Source organism: Protopterus annectens, chromosome 7.part0 (assembly GCF_019279795.1).
Source record: "Protopterus annectens isolate FY-2018-M chromosome 7.part0, PAN1.0, whole genome shotgun sequence".
Taxonomy (NCBI): domain Eukaryota; kingdom Metazoa; phylum Chordata; order Ceratodontiformes; family Protopteridae; genus Protopterus; species Protopterus annectens.
Genome location: NC_056739.1, coordinates 711,823,904 through 711,845,709, shown reverse-complemented (window position 1 = coordinate 711,845,709; position 21,806 = coordinate 711,823,904). Strand labels below are relative to the sequence as shown.

General features: G+C 39.2%; 1 protein-coding gene across 1 annotated transcript in view; it reads left to right on the top strand.

Moving 5' to 3' along the window:
* Window positions 1–21,806, top strand: part of LOC122806647 (paired amphipathic helix protein Sin3a-like) — a 1,669,103-nt gene that overhangs the window by 1,164,973 nt on the left and 482,324 nt on the right. Inside the window, exon 15 of the mRNA XM_044077237.1 lies at window positions 21,473–21,656. Coding sequence (XP_043933172.1) covers window positions 21,473–21,656 — 184 coding nt within the window. The remainder of the gene's footprint in view (window positions 1–21,472; window positions 21,657–21,806) is intronic.

The window sequence follows — 21,806 nt, the reverse complement described above, 5'->3', positions numbered from 1 at the left end:
ATATTTTGTGGGTAGAGTATTTATTAGGATCCAATCAAGAGTGGTTTCTTTGTTGGTAGGTTTATGTATACGAGTAGGTGAGGTGATTGTTTGGGAGAAGCCATGAAGGTTAATGTGGTTAGATGGATTATTGGAGTTACAGGTATTTCAGTCTATATTAAAGTCACCTAGGAGGATGGTTTCTTGTGGATAGTTAGTAGACAGTCAGCTAAAGATATTTTCGAGGGGGGTGGTGATGTTACCTGGAGGAAGATATGAGCATATAATGCAGATGGACTTGCAAATATTTAGTTGTAGCTTAGTGATAAGAATTTCATTACTGGTATCACAAGGTGGGTGAGTATCAAGTTGTGTAATTTGGATGTTTGTTTTGTATAATAAGGCTACGCCCCTGCCCTTTTTGTTAATGTGATCCCTTCTTAAAATACTATATCCTAGAGGGGTAATTTCATTATCTTGGGTTGTAGGTTTTAACCATGTTTTGGTTAGACAAAGTATGTCGAAGTCATGTATATCCAGTAGGACATGAAGATCAGTCACTTTATTATTGACACTTCGTATATTTAAGTGAGCAATGAAGAGGGAGTTTAGAGGCCTTGTAGGAGTATGAATGGAAGAGGGAGAAGGTCTTCCTTGGTTAGCAGGACTATTAGTGGTAGGGCCAGGATTAGGATGGAGTCACCATCGAGTAGGAGGTGAAGGTGCCATCTATATGTGTGCGTTAGAGCAAGATTCAATATGTTATGTGCTGTTTTGGATTGTTGGTGTTTATAGCTAATGTGGATGACTCTGTGATACTTTGGGAAGAGATTGTTAGTTGTGGATGTGATGTTGCTGTGTTTTAGGGTGACTGATGGGGATGGTAGGGAAGTATCTTTTGTGGCATGCTGGAAGTTGAGTAGCTAAGATGTTCATAGGCAGTTAGGATATAAGGAAGGAAAAGAAAGGGGAGAATTAAGGAAAGGAGTAGGGGTTTGAGATGAGTTGATATGAGAGAAATAGACATTATGCTGAGGAAGTTGAGGGAGGAGAGTAAGTAGGTAGGAGTATAAAATGAAGAGGGAGGGGAATAAGTAGGTAGGAGTATAAAATGAAGAGGGAGGGGAGTAGTAAGATGGAATGTGTTTAGTGTGGGGTGGGATTGGCTAGAGAATATATGAAGAAGGGGAGGAGGGATGTAGTAAGGTGCAGTACCTTAATGAGTTGTGGGCTAGGATTGGATGATGGGAAGGTGGGAGTGGCTAGAGAGGTATAAGGCTAGATGCACTGGAGGTGGGTGAGATTTGGGGCTAGGGTAGGGGAGCGGAGTGAGCCCGCAGGGCGAATGGAGCGGGAAGAGCCAAGGGAATGATAAAGAAACAATCTTGTGAAAACAATCAGAGAAATGCTGACTGCTAAGTTAAGTGTGGATAGAGGAAGGTTAATGTGATAATGGAGTGAAGTGGTAGAATGAGGAGGTATGGTAGTTATGTGAGCTATAGAGAAAAATGAGGGGTAAAATGGGACTTCAAAAAACAGTTAGGCAAAAATAGTTTCCTGAGAAATTCCAGTATGACTCAGTAGATTAAATGTACAAAGATAGTATCAAGAGAAGGGTGCCATCTAGTGGACAAAAGCTATACAGGTATAATAGGTGTTGGAGGGGGGAAAGGGGGGATCTAGGAGGAAGGGAGGGAAGATAGTGCAGTCTCTCCCTAAGTACATCTGTGATTTACAGTTTTGTACCAGATGATGCAAGGGTTTGTATGCTTATAGCCTTTTTCTAGTAGATGCCTTGAATAACAACCAGACAGATCAAGAACTTTAAGCACAGACACTCACTCTCCAACCAGAAACAGTCAGGATCGATGGTCTCTGCTCTCTCTCTCACCAGGACCAGAATATAAGCTCAGATTCCAAGCTGTCACCTATAAAGCAGTTACTAGGCTTTCTGGAGATCAGCAGTCTCCAGGAAATAATGTCCATGTACTCATTCTCTTACCAGAAGAAAACAAGAAAACAGAAGCACTAATCCCAAGATGACTACTGAAAGGCAGAATGTGGGCTCTCCAATAACTGTTGGTCTTGCAGTAGATGTTTAAAGGTAAGAGTAAAAAAAAAGTATTTATCCTAAACACTGCAGTGTGCACTACACAGTTAGATATGAAAGTGGGTAACTTAAGTTTTAGCTGTCTTAGTGGGGAGCCACTATTTTTAAAAGAGCAAGATAGACTGAAAGGGGGGTGGGCACTTTTGTATTTTGATGCTGTGGGATACAGTGGGATGGTCAATAAATTTAAATAGTTGAAGGGGAGTGCTTTCATAAAATGATAATTTTGTGCTTACACACACCAGCCAATGAAAGGAGAGAGGGAAGGAGATATATGGTCAAATTAACATAAGGGCTTGGCAACTCGAAAGACAAGTCGTGTTTAAGAACACAACAGTAACAGGGTGGGAGACAGAAGTGTGGTCTCTCCAAGTTTTAATATTTATTTATTTTTATTGTTATTTGTTTTATTTTATTTTTGTTTTATTTTATTTTACATTTGTTGACCGGGAGTGTCCAGCTGAGCTATTGCCCGGGGAGAAAAGCTCCAAAGATGTACAATGCAATAAAAATACCAATACCGATGCATTTCAATAAAAATAGCAATAGAGAATTTTGGTAGTTAAAATATGTAAAATGCATACATGTATATTGTTGACAGATAAAACAGTACTATAAACAAAAAGTAGAATGTTGAAAATTAGAATAAGTTGTATGTTTTGGTTTAAAAAGAGAGTTGCGTAAATATAAGGTTTTGTATGCAGAGTAGCAGAAACGTAAAAGGTTACATAAGGATTTCACGGAGTAGAGTGTAGAAAAAGCTTTGGAGGTTGCATAGGAAGCATAGGATGAAGTTGTTAATGGTAAGTTTTAGTAAGTTAGTTTGACTGTACAATAAAAGCTGGGTAATAATCAGGGAGAGTGAGTACAATGGCAGGACCAGTGTTTTTTAAAGTGGTCTTTGGTTGCTAGCTTAAATTGTTTGGGGTGAGTCAGGGACCTTATTTCTAGTGGAAGTTTGGTCCATGCAATAGAGGGATGGTAGGTATATATGTTGTACCCTGTGTTAGATTTGGGTGTATGGATTTTTAGTAGGTCTTGGGTTGAGCTTCGGAGAAGTCTGTTAGGGGAGTAGTGAGAAATGAGCGAAGATAGACTTGGACAGAAATCAGGCTGATATAGGATGAAGTGTATGATTTGGAGATGAGATTGTAAGAACAGGTGAGGTAGTTTGGGCCAGTTCAGGTATTTTAGGGAGAGACCGTGATGAGATTTATATGTTTGGTTGAGCTGCAAATCTAGCTATTTTGTGGTAGGTTGATTCTAATTTGGTAAGTAGGGAGGAGTTCAGATTTGAGAACAATAGGTTAGGCATTGTAGAAGGTAGGCATGGGTAAGAGAAATCCTCTCTTCAGTAATTAGGAATTTGTTGCTCCTGTTTTGGAAGCTTTTGGTGGATTTTTTTGATATAGTTGTTAATGTGAAGATCGAATTTTAGTTGATCATCAATGGTAATGCCAAGGAGTTTTGTGCTAGTTTCGACTTCTATAGAAGTATTGTTTAGGGACCTTATGGAGAAGGAACGTTTAATGTGGTTTGCAGATTTAGGTAGAAAGAGTAGTAATTTTGTTTTCTTAGGGTTGAAGATGAGCTGATTATTAGTGAGCCATGTCTCTATTGAGTTGAAAGATGTCTAGGTATTTGTTAGGCGTTCTAAGGGGGAATTAGCAATAGTTATGACTGTAGAGTCATCTGCGTATTGGACAATGTTAGATTGAGGACAAGAGGAGTGGAGTGAGTTGGTGAAGAGTAGAGGTCCAAGAATGGAACCTTGGGGAACACCAGCTCTTACTAAGAGAGTGGTAGATAGTGCTTAGTCCCATCCTACTGACTGCAGCCTGTCAGAGCGATAGGTAGAGAACCATGCAACTGTATCAGGGGAGAAGTTTAGGTCTACAAGTTTACTAAGTAGCGGTGTGTGTGAGACAGTGTTAAAAGCCTTAGGAAGCTCAAGGAACAGATAGGATTTGAGTTTGTGATCATCTTTAGCCAGGGCTAAGTTGTTGAGAAGTGATAGTAGAGCTGTGGTTATACTATGCTTGGGACGGAAGCCATGCTGTGTTGGAGTGAGAAGTTTTTCTTATAAGAGATAATGCGTAACTTATTTGTGTATACATTTCTCAAGGATTTTGAGAGAGGGGAGAAGATAGCGATAGGTCTGAAATTAGATATTTATGTGGAGTTACCTCCTTTATGATTAGGAAGAGTGTAAAACTGTTTCCAGATAGAAGGAACTTTAGACTAGCAATCTGAAGAAAGTAAGAAGGAATATTGTCTGCTGATACAGAGCATGGTTTGAGCTTTGAGAATAGAGTTCTGATATAGTCGGTGGAGACAGGTTTGAGAGAGGAGTTTACCGAGATGGTGGTTGAGGGGGTGTATAGGGAGGTTTGAAGTGTTTGAGAGGTTGGGGTTAAATAATTTGGAAATGGATTCAGTAAAGTAGGTGTTGAAGGTAGGTGACTTGTCAGGACATGGGTTTGGTGAAGTTGGGTTACCTGGCTGTAGTATTTGGTTTATAGCATTCCAGATTTTTTTTGGATCAGATTGTAATGTTTTTTGGGGATTATAATTAAAGCCTTTTTTGTCTTTGTTAATAATTTTTTTGTCTGATTTCTAATTTCTTTATACTTTAGGAGGTCAGCTGGAAGTTTGGTTTGTACCCATGTTTTCCATGCCCTATCTCTGGATTTCATATGGGTACGGGTGGTTTTAGTTACCCAGGGTGAAATGTTTGCCTTTAATTGAACTTTTCTCAGTGGGGCTAGGGAATTTAAAATATTTAGGAAAGTTGAGTTGAAGGCATTTACTGCTTCGTTGAGTGGGAGCTGTGTAAGGAAATTCCAGTTAATTCTGGAGAGGAGGGTTTTAAAAGTGTCTGGGTTAAAGGTTGAAAGTTTGCGGCAGGTGGTAAGCCAGTGTGGTTTGGGGAAGGTGGGTGATGTATCTTAGCACTTTTATAGGTGAGTGGTCACTCAGGGCATCAGGTAGAGTTTCAGGGTTATGGTATTTGCTGGTGTTAGAAAGAAGTATCCAATCTGTCAGGGGGCTTGAAGGGTGAGAGTTATTAGTATGGACAAGTTTGGAGATTAGTTGTGTAAATCCATGGAGGTTTGTGTTTTGGAGGGTTTGGATTATTAAGGTTATGTCAATTAATGTTTACGTCCCCAAGAAGGATAGTTTCATTAGGGAAATTTAGGGAGAGATATAACGGTATATTTTCCATTAAGGGGATGTTGTTCCCTGGTGGAATGTATATGGTTACTACTATGATGGTAATAAAGTCATTGGATTTGAGGTTTGCTATTAGTATTTCATCAGGTGTAAAGGAGGGAATCAATTCTTTAGGACGGGAGAGTGAGGTAGTTAGAGTAAGCTAAAGCATCACCTCCACCTTTTTTCTTTTTGCAATCTTGGCGAAATATGTTATAACCTGGAGGAAGAATGTCTTTATCTTGGTTTTGAGGTTTAAACCAAGTTTCTGTGACAGAGATAATGTTTGGGATATGAAGAGATACCCAAGCATGAAACTGGCTTAGTTTGTTGAGCATACTTTGAGTATTGATAGACTAAAAGGAGATTTTCTTTTTTTGGTATGGGTGGTTGATTAGAATTGGGGGTGATATTTTGTAAGGTGTTAGGAGTAGTGTTAGGACCAGGGTTTGGGTGTATATCACCTGCCAAGAGCAGAGTCCTTGGGAAGTCATAATCTTTCATTTTTTGTGGGTAGTTTTGAAAGTATTTTGTTTTGTACTTAGATGTACTATGGTTGAAAGGAGGAGTTTTTATTTTAGGGAGTAGTATATTCATTGGCAGGATAGATGCAGAGATAAGTATGGGTTGCTGATAACATAAGGGGCAATTACAAACAGAATACAAGGAAAACACAGTGTAAAGAAAACAAATCACAGTATACAAAAGAGAAAAAAGGCAACAAAGTAATACAAAATACAAGAAAACAAAAGCAAACTAACCTTTCCCTCACAGCAAAGTGTGGCAGTGTCTGGGTGGGCCTTTCCAGTGAAAGCTTAACTCTTATGAACATATTAATTTTTTAGATGTTATAAAGTGTAATGACATTGAGCTCCATAAGAAGGATGTTCAAGCAGCCAGATATGTCCACTTTAGCAGCATGCACCACAGACGTGTAAAAAGGGCTTGTGAAAAGTCAATTTATGAGACCCACTAAACTTAATACACGGGATGAAAATTTTATTAAGGAAATAATATGGTTAAAGATTTTTTTAAGCAGAGGTTATACAAATTAGCTTATTGAGAACACGAGAAATAATGATTAATGAGAGAAGACTTGATCAAGTTTTATTTAGATGCTAGTAACAATGACACTACTGTGTGGGATAGAGCTGACTATGCTATGGGTTATTTAACTATTATTCAGAAGAATTGGGCTGTATTACAGTCCAGTCCCAAAGTTAGTAGCATTGTTGGTGATAAACCAAGATTTGTATATAAGAAAGAGAAAAATCTTAAATAATATTTATGTTACAAAGATTTAGTTCTCCAAAATTTGTTAATAGATTTAACAAGAATGGTACCATTCCTTGTCATAATTGTATTTTTTGCAATGAAATAAATACTGATATTTATTTCATACATCCCATTACTAAGAAAGATTTTGTGATTCAAGCTTCAGGTACTTGTTCTACTGATAATATTGTGGAAAAACTAATATGAAACTAAAAGAGGGAATAGGAACACATCTCTCTGATATTTGTAGAAATTATTTAATTATTTATTTGACATTTGTTGTCTGGGATAGTCCATCTGAGTAAAAGCCCTTTTTCATTGGAGGCCTGGGGAGAAAAGCTCCACAGTACAAGTAAGCAAGAAAATTTACAAAATTGAAGATGGATACAATGAAAACTTTCAGTAAAACAGTTAAGCAAAGTAGTTAAAGCTCCACAGTACAATATAGTAAGAGGCATTATAACACTGAAGAAAACAAACAAAGCAAAGAAATATACAATAACACATTTGAATGACTTTACGTAACACACTGGGTTATCTTCAGTGGGTAGTTGTACATTACAGAGCAGTTAAGTGAGTTATGGTAGTAGGGAAGGGAGGAGTAGAGAGGCTAGCGATAGAGAAGGGGGTGGGTTCATGTGAGATGATTACAGAGGGAAATGCATGTGCTATTAAGGGTACCCTTTGAGAGTTTTCTTGAATTTGTGGATATAGGAAATGTTTCTAAGGTTCATGGGGAGCTTGTTCCACTCAAGAGCAGGGAAGTAGCTGCAGAGATTCTGTCCAATAGATTCTTTTAGGTTTGTGAGTTTGTAAGAGACGTTGGTTAGACCTTCTGAGGAATTGAGGGGGTTTATAGAGGGAGACAAGTGAGGAAATGCTAGGGCAAGAGGAGAGCTTATTCAAAATAGTATAGCCCAGGCAGGTATGACCCTGACCTTGAGCAGTATCCTACCTTCACCAAGAATGATGCCACAATACAGAGATAAGATGATCAGCTTTAACATTTGGCTTAAACACTGGTGTCATTCAAAGGGGATCCAGTATCTGTCTGCCTGGGATGACATGCTGGACAAGCCACGCTGCTTCGCAAGGGACGGCTTGCACCTGTCACCCCTGGGATTCCAGATATTGGCAAAGGCTCTTGCCACCCCCATAGTGCCTTTTTAGGCAAGGCTCAAATTCTAAACCTACCACCCTAGAACACAAAAAGGAAAAAACTAAAGGTAATGCTGCTCAATGCCAGAAGTCTAAATCTCAAAATGCACGCACTCGAGGCCCTTCTCAGTATGGAGAACATCGATGTCTGTGCTGTGACAGAAACCTGGTTCAAGGCTCCTGAGAGCACCCCAGCTATCAGGTTTTACCTCATATCATGCGTTCCGCCCCAAAATCCGGACAATACCAAGAAAGGAGGGGGGTATCCATATTCATCAAGGACACCCACACCTCAAGACTGGTGGCAACGCACGATGCATCGGAGACCATCCAGGTGCAATTAACCATAGGCAAGACTGCTCTGCAAATTGTAGCATGTTACAGGCCACCCTCACAAACTCAGGAACCTCACATGGCCTTCCTGAAAACACTAGAGGATAAATGTATTACCAAACACCATCATACTAGGTGACTTCAATTACCCTAATATAGACTGGGAACACTACTCAAGCCCAAACACCCTAGCCCAAAAGTTTCTGGAATTCATAAACTCAAATGCCATGGAACAACTAGTCACCATCCCCACAAGAGGAGATAACATACTTGATCTCATCATCACGAACATGGGAGCACAATGTTCAACACCGGAAGTATACCCCTCACTGGTGAGATCAGATCACAAACTAATCTCGCTGGAGGTCCTCATCCCACCCCACCTGAAATAAAAAGACCACAGTAAAGAACTTCTCAAAGCCGACTTCACACTTCTAAAGACTAGTGTGGTCTCCTTTCAGGCCCCGAGCCATGGAAAACAATACTCAAGCCGCTGAATCACTTACAAATGCCTTCTACCAGCACCTGCAGGACTGCATGGATAAGGCAATCCCAAGCAAAACAAAGACTCTTTGTACCAAAGGCAAGCGTCCAGTCTGGTGGACCCCAGCCATAAACAAACTCTACAACAAAAGGAGGAAGCTACTACAAGATAGAGCAAAATCCTTAAAAGGTAAGACACCCTTGATCACTATAAGTAAAAACTAAGAGCTCTCATAAAATCATCCAAAGCAAATTTCGAGAGAAAAATAGCTAAAGACTCAAAAGACAATCATAAGGCCTTCTTTAGCTATGTTAGAAACCTAGGAGGAAACTCCCAGATATGCTCAGAACTAGTTCAAAATGATGTGAAGATTACTGATCCTACAGACATTTCCAACATACTGGCTGACAGGTTCAGTGCAAACGTCTCCCCTCCCCAAAAGGAGAGATATCTATACCAAACGAGTGCAGCACCCTAATAATCTCCAGGGCACAAGTGAGAACTGCTCTCTCCAAAGCAAAAAACACAGCATCCATGGGACCTGATGGTGTCCCCGGCTGTGTGCTCCACGAACTCAATGAGGAATTAAACCCACAGCTAGGACAACTGTTTAATCAAAGTCTTACCTCTGGATACGCACTCCAGGAGTGGCGCACTGCAACTGTGGTCCCACTTCACAAAGGCGGTGCCTCCACAGACCCTGGAAATTACCGCCCATTAGCTTGACAAGCCTTATCTGCAAAGCCATGGAGAGGATCATAATGGACCTCATAAATAAAGACATAGGGAATTTGCAGACTTTGGATCCAACCCAGTTTGGCTTTGTCAAAGGCAGATCATGCCTTTTAAACTTGGTTGACTTTTTCAAACAGTCACCAAAGCCATTGATGAGGGAAAGGCAGTCCATACAGCCTACCTCGATCTGGCTAAGGCCTTCGATACAATACCCCACTCGGGTATCATTGAAAAACTCATCAGCTTAAATGTTAACCCATACATCACAAGATGGGTTGCAAACTGGCTGAGTGACAGAACCCACAGGGTCAGAGTTGCTGGCGCCATGTCAGACTCAAAGCCTGTCACAAGTGGTGTCCCACAGGGCTCAGTCCTGGGCCCACTCTTGTTTGGCATCTACTTTTCCAAGTACAAGCAAACACAGGAGGGTTATGGCTGACAAAGTTTGCAGATGACTGCAAACTGGGCCATAGTAGAAAACACATCTGACACAGATATCCTTCAGAAGGGTCTCACAGAAACGGATAACTGGTGCCAGAGCCACGGCCTAAAGTTAAATGCCAAAAAATGCATAGTCATACCCTTCGGGAAAAACAAGGTTACCCCTAGCTACCAAATAGGTGGCAATCCACTGAGCACAGAGGAAGTTATCAGGGACCTGGGGACCCAGGTTGATAGTAGTCTGTCATTCGACACCCATGTAGCTAAAGTAGTTAGGAAGACCTTCTACATTGCCCACCTTATCATGAAGGGATTCTCATCTAGATCAAGGGAGGTCATTGTCTCCCTTTACTCATCACTCATCAGACCAATGATTGAGTACAATGCCCCATTCGGAATGTATCTGACCCGACACTTGCACCAGCTGGAGAGGCCACAAAAGTTCCTCACCAAAAGGATAAAAGGTCTCAAAAATCTGTCCTATGCTGCCCGACTGAAATAACTCCAGCTCTATTCAGTCGCACGCTTGCTCAGAGGTGACCTCTGCCTAACATACAAGGCCATGTCAAACCCAGATTTGATGAATATGCTTCACCTCAAAAAATCTAGATCCATCAGAGCCACAAGGGCGGGAGACTTAAACCTCGACACGGCTATTAATAGGACGTGCTGGAGGGATAGATTCATCACCCAAAGACTCCCTATGCTGTGGAACAAAATCCCGGTACATGTGAGGCAGAGCACCTCGCTGGCCTTGTTCAAGAGAAATCTTGACCAATGGATGGGAGATCGCAGATATACCCCAGGGATTACCTCAGTGTCACTGCTCGACAGAGGCACAGCAAAATAATGGGTATAGTTCCCCTTACTAAAGGGGTGGCGTAAGCCACAAAACTATGGGCTAGGCTTGTAAATGCCCTCGGGCAGATAGCCTAGTATGAACCTATGAACCTATGAGAAGTTAGGTAAATAAGAGTTGGTTAGGAAACTCTAGCTAACAGTGTCTGGAGAGCATGACAGTGGTGTGACCTTGAGGGCAGATTGGCTGCAAATTTAGCAACTTTGTTGTAGGTGGTTTCAAGTTTGGAAAGTAGTGAAGACTGTAAGTTGGTTAAAGGGACCTTCTATGGGCTAGGCTTGTAAAGGCTCCAGGGCCATTATCCTAGTACACACCTGTGAACCTATTTGAGAGCTGTAAAAGAGGTTGGGGAGAAGGTAAGCTTGGGCTAGTGAGATCCTGGAGTTGGGTGTGAGAAGCCTTTTGTTTCTATAGAGTAAACCAAGCTTTTGGTGGGTTTTTCTTGATGCAGTTAAGTGCATGAAGGTCAAATTTTAGTTGATCGTCCACTATCACTCCAAGCAGTTTAGTGTGTGATTCAGCTGTGAAGAGGAGTTGTTGAGGGAAGAGATGGTGAATGAGGATTTAAGATGGTTGTTTCATTGTCTGACAGAGCTAATACCAACTGCTTTTATATCTTTATTAAAATATTTTTTTTTTACCTTATCACAGTACATGTTTGACAGAGATCTGTTTTACTTGTGCTGCTCCATTTTTTTTTTCGGTAAGATATGTTACAACTGTTCTTGCCGGGAAGTCCTTTGACTAGCATGGACAGTCCATTGTATGGCCCTTTCCTAATTTAGCTAGGCATTCAGAGAGAGAGAGCGAGACGACCATAATGGAAAATCCTCAAACCACCCCTGAGTAAGCAAGTATTGTAGTGCTATTCTGTCTTCAGTAACAAATGCATTTCTTTCTGTTTTATTCTCTTGTCCTCTCCTGTTTATACTGAAGAATTCCCTTCAAACCAGACTGTAAATTTATCACTCTGTCAATACTGTAAAATAAAAATTTAACCTCTGGATGAACTGTTGTATACTCATGTAATACATTATTGGGAGGCTTACACCTAATGTTGCACATGTGTTTTAAAATGAAATAAATTGTTTAAACATCCTAAAGGCCAGTTTTTACAAGAAAAGGATGAATATGTACACACCATTAAATAAGTTATCCCTGCATCTTGCAGATTATACAGTGAAATATAGGGGTACAAATGGGGAGATCATAAATCAGCAAGTAAAGGAGAGTAGTAGTACCAACTTCGAGACCATACTATAATGCAGTACAGTGCAGAAAGGGAAGATTTCCCTTTACTACACTGTAGTGTGATCTCGGAGTTGGTATATTTAAAGAGTGGGGGGTGCAGGGGTGCATGGGGGCTTGCCCCCTGCTTAAAACAGGTACGTTTTTTTTTTCTTTTAAATATTCAAAGTTTTACGAACATGTGGGTTCGACCATATGGTGTTCAAAGTTGTAAAACTTCGATCACATAATAGGAACCCATAGTAAGGAGGATAAGTAATGGAGAAGTTAAAGAATTGAAAACTGAAGTTATGGATTACCTGCAAAGTGAAGGATTTAATGTGGAAAGTCAGAGCATAGGGTCATAGGTTGGTGCTAGGCTATCTGTACTAGGGCCTATACAAGCCTAGCCATAACATTTCCCCTAGCTGTTTCTTCCTACAATGTTTACTTCCCTGGACCCCTGTCTAGCCGGGCGACTTGTGATCTCCGGGGTGAATTTCCTATCTCCCATCCATTTGTCAAGGTTCCTTTTGAAGAGGGCCAAAGAGGTGCTCTGCTTGACATGTATGGGCAGTCTGTTCCAGAGTCTGGGGAGTCTCTGGGTCAGGAACCTATCCCTCCAGCATGTTTTGTTCATTGTGATGACAAGGTTTAGATCCCTGGAGTGTGTCTGTCTGAGGGATTGGGATTTCTTTAAGTGTAGCATGTCCCAACAGCTCTTGGTTTGACATGGCCTTGTATGTTAAGCAGAGATTGCCTCTGAGTAGACGATATGCGACAGAGTATAGAACAAACAGCCCCCAAATTAAGGAGAAAGCAGTGGAGTGAGAAGCATATGATTAGTTGCCACATGATACTTTGGAGTCTTCAGTAGGAAACCAGTACAAAAGTTCAGATGGAGTTGCACAGCAAGGGAAGAAACAGGAAACTGTGGCAACTCTGATACAATCAATGTTTTGGAGTGATAGGCCAGTGAGTTCCCATGTGAAAGAGCAACAGATGAAACAGGATAAAGCTGAAGCGAATATGTCACAAGAAGATGTACAGGAGCTTTCTGCAGAATGCCTGCAGGAAATGGAGAACAAAGAATGTGCCCTTATTTTATAAGAAAATGATCTAAGGGACGAGTTGATTGATTTAATAGAGATGGATAGACATATTAAGATCAGTGAAAGAAATAGATTACAGAAGATCAGTAAGACCCAAAATGTTATACGTTTGATAAAAAATGAACACAGTAATCAAGACTGTTCATAGAAAGTCATGCAATGTAACAGAAGTAAATAGGATATATTAATGTGCAGCTAAGTTAATATCAGATGAAGTCTTACCACAAAAACTCAGGTCAGTAAGAGAAAAGAGGGGGAGAAATCAAATGCCATCACGGAAGTATCAAGTAGAGAAAACTGCAAAGCAATTAAGACAAGAAGTGTCGCTTTCAGAAAAGTACAGAAGGAGGGACAGATCAACAGAAATACTCAAAGATAGACATAACAGCAGCGCATAGTATCAGAACTGACCAGGATATATTGTGGACTGTTGCAAATAATAAACTAAAGATGTCAGCACAGGCAAAAAAACTTGTAAGATATGCATATAAATATAAAGGAAAAGTACAAAATAAGTAATTTATTGATGACCCAAAAAAGTTTTATAGTGAATTGGGAAATAAGACAAAAGGAACAGAAACACCACCAAAAAAGAAGAAATGGTTACATTTTGGAGAAATATCTGAAGATCCTGTGGAACATAACAAATATGCTAAATGAATAAAAGCAAAAGGTAGAATAAGACGCTCATATCTACAGGATATGAAATGGGATGAAATAGTCAAAGAAACTGAAACAAAATTAAGAAAAGCTCCTAAGTGGAAAACCTCAGGTCCATGTTCGGCTACCGAATACTAAAATACTCAAACCATGTAGTAATGGACATAAAACTGCGAAAGGGACAATTATCGAACAACAGTAATGTAAAAAAAAAAAATACATTAAATGGCCATAGTTGACCAACAACCAAGAAGTAAGACGTTTCATAAGGTAAGTGAAGGGAAACCTTTTAAATTAGCCCTATTCCCCACTGTAGTGCGATCTCAGAGATGATATATATATATGTGTGTGTATATATATATATATATATATATATATATATATATATATAGAGAGAGAGAGTTAGAGAGTTAAGGGGGTGTGGGGGGGCACAGCCCCCCCCCACCTTGGTTGGTTGTGCACGATGTTGGCTGACTATGGCCATTCAGTGTATTTTTTTTAAGTTGCCGTTGTTCGATAATTGTCCCTTTCTCTGTTTTACTCTCAATGTTTTATGGTTTGAGTTTTCTAGTATTCGGTAGCTGAACATAGACCCAAAAACCTCGGGCCCAGATGCAGTACCTAACTTCTGTTAAAATATTAGCATGTTTAAATGAAGACTTAGCCCTGAGTAAGAACTATTTATATGCACACCCCAAACAGATGCCAACCTGGTTAACAACAAAAAAAAAATGATCGTCCTTTAGTGTAACTGCAAGATATCCTAAAAACTATAGAGCATTAATAGCTTGCCTTCCAACGATGTATAAACTATACACTGGAACTGATACAGAAAGAGGTTATAGTCATTTAGAAGAAAATTCAATCATGGCAATAGAACAAAAGGATAACAAAAAAAGTCATGTGGAGCAAAGATCATTTGTTGTTAGTCATAATGGAGAATTGTAAAAAGGGACTACAAAAAAAGCATTTGACAGCATCCCACATTGGATAAGACTGGTTACAGATGTAGAAGATACACCCTACATTAATTGATTACATTATAGTGACCAAGAAACAGTGGCAAACCACTTTGTAGCTAAGCCATGATAAAGGTTATTATCCCAGGGATAAAAATTCAAAGGGGGGATGTTCCAGGGTGACTCTGTACCCACAGGCCTTTTGTCTTTTCCTTAACTCATTAAGCTGTCTACCTCACAAATTAGGTCATGGTTGCAATTTAGTTCCCAGAAAGCAACTAAGTATAAAGATTTCTCATCTTCTTTTTGTGGATGATTTAAAACTGTATAGCTTATCAGATGAGGAATTGAAAGCACAACTGCAAGTTGTCTAATTTTTTCTCAGACGATGTAAGCGTATCATTTGGCCTTGATAAATGTGGAAAAGCAACTTTTAAAGCAGGAAAGCTGCAGCACCAAGAAAATATTAGTCTGTGACAGGAATGGGATGAAACTTGAGCATCAGAGAGTGTATAAATATTTGGGAATTGATGAAGGTGGATGTTGGTTTACAAAGTCCATTTAACATGTAGAAACAGACAAATGGATGTTTTGTAAAACAGAATTGGAAACAGTTGCTTATCTTGTTGCTGGATGTGATGCACTCATGTCAGAAGGCCTGTATACTGAATGGCATCATAATGTAGCAAGACTCTTGCATTGGGGATTGTGCAAATATAATACTGAAGTAGCTGAAAAGCATTGGAAACATGAGCCACAAAGCATTATAGGTTCATAGGTGTGTACAAGGCTAATGGCCCTGGAGCCTTTACAAGCTTAGCCCATAGAAGTGCCCTGGTATTGTGCCGCCAGACGTTAGTGCCCAGTGCCTCTATCAAGTAGAGCCACTGGGGTGATCCCCAGGGTGAACTTTCTATTTTCCATCCACTCATCAAGATTTCTCTTGAAGAGGGCCAGTGAGATGCTCTGCTTGACATATATGAGAAGTCTATTCCAGAGCATGGGCAGTCTCTGGGTTATGAACCTGTCCCTCCAGCATGTTCTGTTGATTGTGGTAATGAGGTTGAGGTCTCTGGAGCGTGTGGTGCAGAGAGGTTAGGATTTCTTTAGATATAACATTTCTAACAGAGATGGGTTAGACATGACTTTGTAAGTCAAGCAGAGATTGCCTCTTAGTAGATGATACAAGACAGAGAATAGCTTCAGTTTTTTAAGTCTCTCCATGTAGGACATGTGTTTAAGGCATAGGACCCTCTTCGTGGGGTTCTTTTTTGGTCTCTCCAGCTTTTGCATGTGTCTAGTGAGGTACATACCAAATGGGGCATTATACTCTGATTGGTCTAATGAGAGAAGAGTAGAGAGAAATGATGACCTCATTCTTCCTGAATGCAAAACCCTTGGTAATGGGATGTGCCACATAGAAGGACTTTCTGACCACAGTGGCAATGTGGTGGTCGAAGGAGAGGTTGATGTCAACCTGTGTCCCAGATCTCTTATAACGCCTTCAAGTTTTCATTGGGCTCCCATTGATGTGGTAATTAGTGGGAACTGAGTTGTTCCCAAAGGGGATGATGCATTATTTGGCATTAAGCTTAAGGTCAAGGTTTCAACACCAGTCATTGGTCTCAATGAGGCCTTTCTGTAGGATGTCTGCATCACTTGGGGAGTTAATAATGGCTCCCAGCTTGCAGCCGTCTGTGAACTTGGATAGCCAGAGTCCCTCCGTGTTGGCCTGGACTTCTGAGAAGTAGATGCCAAACAGGAGAGGACCCAGGACCGATCCCTGTGGGACTCCACTCCGTGACTGTTTGGTAGTCTGACCTGGAGTCCGCTACTTTCACACTATGGGTTCTATCTGTGAGCCAATTTGCAACCCCCCTAATGATGTAGGGGTTGATGCCTAATTTGGTGAGTTTATCAATAATTCCTGAGTGAGGAATGGGATCAAATGCCTTGGCCAGATCGAGGTAGGCTGTATGGAACTGCCTTACCTTCATCCACATATAGAAAATGAAGTTTATATCACATGGGATCATCCATTACTAACAGATAAACAGATGTGAGAAAACGAGGTATAGCAGTCCATGAAAAAAGACAAAAGTAACATTGATCATTGAAATTGCTACACCCAGTGATTACAGCATCTTGCGTACAGATAGACACAAAGTCAGAAAATACCAGGATTTGCAGGCAACAACAAGGGCAATGTGCAAGAATGATACCCAGACAGTTCCAATAGTAGTAGGAGCAATAGGTTTCATAAAAAATAATTTAAAGTGTTATATATGTAACTCTATATGAACTGCAAAAAGAGTCAGTTCTGGACACATTGTGGGTGCTGCAAGGAGCATGTTTGGCTAACATCGGATATTGAAACAATACTAATTTCATGAACCAAATGAAATACCTCAGGCAAAATGCAATCCTGGAAACAAGTCCCAAGTTAAACATAGCACACACTTCAAAAAATACTTTAATGAATTTTATTTTTAGATCACCGCTTTCATCACCCAAAGAGACTTCCTCAGAATTACTCCAATCATAAGAAACTACATTTTTAAATACAAATGTCCACCATGATTGGTAACTAAGAATGTCACTCAGTTGCATCTTTTCCTTAAAAACTTCATTAAAAAGTATATACAGTTTAATATATAATAAAAAGCTGTAATAGGCTGTTCAAGTAATCAATTAATCATCATATAGTTTTAACATTTGCCAAATGTTCTACAAATAATATAAATAGTATAAATTACACAAATAAATATAATGAATTTGATATTAACTCTTTTCAGGAGACGAAAGCGGTTAACTGAAAAAAAAATTTCATGAAAGTATTTTTTGAGGTGTGTGTTGTTTAATTCAAGGACATGTTGCAGGGTTGCATTTTTGCCCATGGTTTTTTATTTGGTAATTGTTTTTTTTTATACCTCTGTTTCTGCAGTGGTGATTTGGTTACTAATTTCATGAACTTTAAGCATACTTTGTCAGGAATGGGGTCCTTTATTGTACTGGTATGAAAACCCAAGAGACTTAGAGAAATTAAACAAAGTGAAACAGAGCACAATATTCAGACATGTTAATGGTTGCAAAGCTTGTAGAAATAGACACATGTTTAAAATGAACACAATCAGTACAGATTTAATACCCCCATAATACCTCTCAACCTCTTAGTACAAGAAATCTGGACAAAGCCAAAATAATGGAGGTACAAAGGCCCAAAAATAGGGAAATTTTTTTAAAAATATTGTCTTATTAGCTTAGAAAGTTGATGGGATAACAGGTTTTGCATTAGAATACATTTTCTGAAGGCTATAAAGTCTGAAATTCAAATGTCTGTCATTATTTAGTGCCTTCAGTCCTCAAAGATTTGCCAGAAAACCACAAATTGTATAAGGAACAGACCATAAATATAAGGCAAAAATTCTCTGGACAGTTGAGAGGTATTATTATTGTAGAACAGTTAGAGGAGTCAGTACAGTCTATCTTACTGTGGCTAAAAAAAATTCAAATTCTTGTGATTACAGTACCTAAACTGACACTGATCAGATAAGGGAACAAAGACGAAATTTTATTTTAATATTGACCAATTTTTGGCAATAACTTCCATGAACTTGATGGAGTCAGACTAAAAAGTAATAGCAAAATGCATCTTTTGGTGACTTGTACTATTAGGCTGCTTTGTGGACTGATTAATGATGATGATGAATTTAGTGTTCAATTTATGTGGGATAAGTTTATCACAGCAGACATTTTATATACTATGTAAGATACTAGGTAATATTATATAGACTAATCTAATGTGCATAGTAAAGGATTTGCTAAAAATACAAAATATTCCTAAGTCACAGTTCAAGAGGATGAGACTTTTTGTTGTGTTGTGTCTCTGCCATCTGTCAAGTCATCAGCCTCTTCCCAGTCAAATCAGCCTAAGGGGTGACCAGGTGAGGCAATCATTTTAGACAGCCATCAGAGGTGGTTTGAGTTTTTTTTTTTTTCCCATTATGCTCATAACTCGCAGTGCATATTTGACTAAGCAGGGAAAGGTGCCATTCAATGAGCTGTGCATGTTAATCTTCCCTCACTTCTGCAAAGGACTTGCCAGCAAGCAGCCCTACCCCAACCCTGAAAGACAGTAGTAGTCAACCCAGTCTCTTCCAGTGAAATTACCCCTCGTGCTCACTGACTTCTTGCAATCCCCTCCCGCCGGAGTGGCAAGTAGGACCATTCCCCTTCACTCCACTCCATCCTTCCTGTCTGTCTCTTCTAATGTCAAGAGTCTCCCATTGAACCCCAAAGGGCTCCATTCCTCTGTTCCAAATAGTCAGGTAGGTGGGATGTGTTTGCGGCAATGATGAACAATAAAATTTGATGTCTATGGGTCTGACACGTAATTTCAAGAAAGCAACTATGATAAAGTCAGTTATTTAATGGTGTGTCGTTTGGTAAAAGACACAGCAAAAGCTAAGCTATTACTGTGTAAGAATTCAACCTGAGGCAGCTTAGATGACCACAGTATTTGTTTTGTTACTACCTTTGGTTCTAACCCTGTTAAGTTGAGGAAAATTGGTGACCAACATTTGTCAATATAATAAGAAAATTAATTTTGAATATTTGTTACCTGATAACGTGCAGTTTAGATATTGTAGAGGTTTCTTCAACAAGAGAAAATAGTTTACCTGGGGATAAATGAGTATTTTATGGCACTGATAGAATGATAAATTTGCAATCTGCCTTGAAGAGGAATCTTGAATATAAAGAACATGAATTATTTTGACAGCATGGCATTATTCAAACAAGGACCCAGTGATACATATCAAATGCAACTTGAATGTTGTAAGTTTGGTCGCTAGATGGAGCATCAACATAAAGATGGCAATTTTTTTTTAGTTTGTAAATTCATTTGCCTTTATTATTTAATTATTCTCAAAAATGTAAATGTTTGTATACATTTAGTGCAGCACAGCAGCACTTTTAGAGAATGGCATGGTATTTATTACTGATTAATATTAGTTTTTATTGTTTGGTTGAAATACACTAAAGAAGCCCTTGAAGAGGGTGAAATTGAACTCTGTCTTATGGAAGTATAAGACTTAATAAATTTTGTGCATCGCTCTTCTGATTTTTCCTTTCTGCTAGCCTTTGCTTGATCATATACAGAATGGGTTCCAGCATTAGTATGCTTTGGTAAGATTGAAGCTTCCAGAAAAGCAACTTATTTGGTAAGAGGAAAGGGTTCTTCATCTTCTTAAAAATGTATCCTGTGGCAGCTCATTTAGCTTGCAGGAATTTCTGACCTGTCTTGACCTGGTGAGATGAGACTGACCTATGTGACTTGACCTTGTTCTCCCATTGTGAAAGTATATGCCTCTGGCATCTCAGCACATCGTGCTGTTGTGATTAGAACTGTGGTCCATCACCAGCTGGTAAAAAGTTTCTTAATAGAATTGTGCTTCTTCACTAGCCTGTGAAGAATACTTCTCCTTAGAACTTAATTTACATGATTGACAGCTTTGCCTTTTTCTCTGTTTAAACTTTCTGGTGCAGTGACCCTGGAGTCTTTTTCTTGGAAGGAGCTGTTCCTGGGACGAACATTGTTCCTGGTGAATCTCAGTGCTTTTGCCCCTTACATGTAGGGAACCGTATACGTTTTTTCATGACGATCGGGTGTCTCTTAGGACTGATCCATGCTGCCGCTGATAAAATGTTTTCAGAATGTTCCAGACTTTTCAGAGGTAGAATTTACGAACAAGAAGGATGTTCATACCTGGAGCATGAACTGCCAGCTCTAGTTTTACTTCAAGACGGTACAACTTCTCAGGAAGACAGACCAATTTCTTGTCTCCTTTGCTCCAAACAAGGAGGGCTTGCAGTGGTTGTAGAACCTTTTTCAAATGGTTTTATGAATGTATTTTCTTTTGTCACACGTGATCTTGACAACCCACTGGAAAATGTTGTAGTAAAAGGCCCCTCTGCCCAGGGTCTGTGACTGGCTCCATTGCTTGCTCCAGAATTTCCACTGTTGACATTTGCAGTGTAACCACTTTATTACAGGTTCATACCTTCACAAGTGTGCATGTTACTTGGAACTTGATTCTAAGAATCTAGCCTAGGTACTTCAGGAGTTAGGCTTTTCTGACTTTGCCATTTTAGTCTTTCTTCAAAACAGCTTGATAAAAAGTTTTACATGTTTATTGCTTAAAAAATTCCATAATTAAACTCTAAAATCTCCACTTTGGAGAATGGCCTCAAAGTCAGTTAAGTAGGTATATGCTCTCAATTTAAATTTTTTTAATGCATTATTCTGCAATGGGCGCCTATACTTTCCTTCTTTCTCCCTCTTCGTAAATGGCCTTTCCATCCATTGTTTGGTGAATTTTCTAATTTTTTTCTTGTCTTTTGAGTTGCTGTGGAGGTTATACTATGCAGAACAGGGGAATGCATGTACCCTTTTAAGTTCACTGCATGACATTACAATGTGCATGCTCCCCTATTTATGGGAGGTAGATGAATTTCAAAATTTTGCTAACTTGTGGATCGCAGAATCAGAAACAAAAACAATTACCGACCAATAAGCTTTCTCAGTGATGACCAGAGATGATGAGTACCTGTTATTTAAATAATTCTTTCTCAGAGATGAACTGAGATGAGTATCTTTCTGTTATTTAAATAATCAAGTACAGATTTATTTTTGGTATGCAGTTAATAAATGGTTAAACTAGTGTTTATTTATGTATTTTTTGTTTGTTGCTGAGTACTGTTTACATTTCCCAACTTTCAGTCTCCTGTAGTGTTTTTTTGTTGGGTTTTTGAATCATTATTTTTTCCTGTGGAATAATGTATGAAACTACTTGATAAAGTGACTGTGTAAGATAGATATGGACAGCATATTAAAGTATTTTCCTCACTTTTTATTACATTTTTTAGGTTAAAAATGAAAGATGAAGAATGGAGAGAAGCTCAGCGGGGGTTCAACAAAATCTGGAGGGAGCAGAATGAAAAATACTATCTGAAGTCACTCGATCATAAAGGCATTAACTTTAAACAAAATGATACCAAAGTCCTGCGGTCAAAGAACCTCCTTAATGAAATAGAAGGAATATATGATGAGGTAAGAAAATGGCTCAGTGTTGAAATGCACAGTTAAAAATTAATTGACTTTATTTGTGTGTTCATCTTTCTTCACTGATTTGAAAACATCTGAGAAGTTTATTTTTCCACAAAGTGAAGAGTTTCCAGTTTATTCTAAGGCTTTAATAAG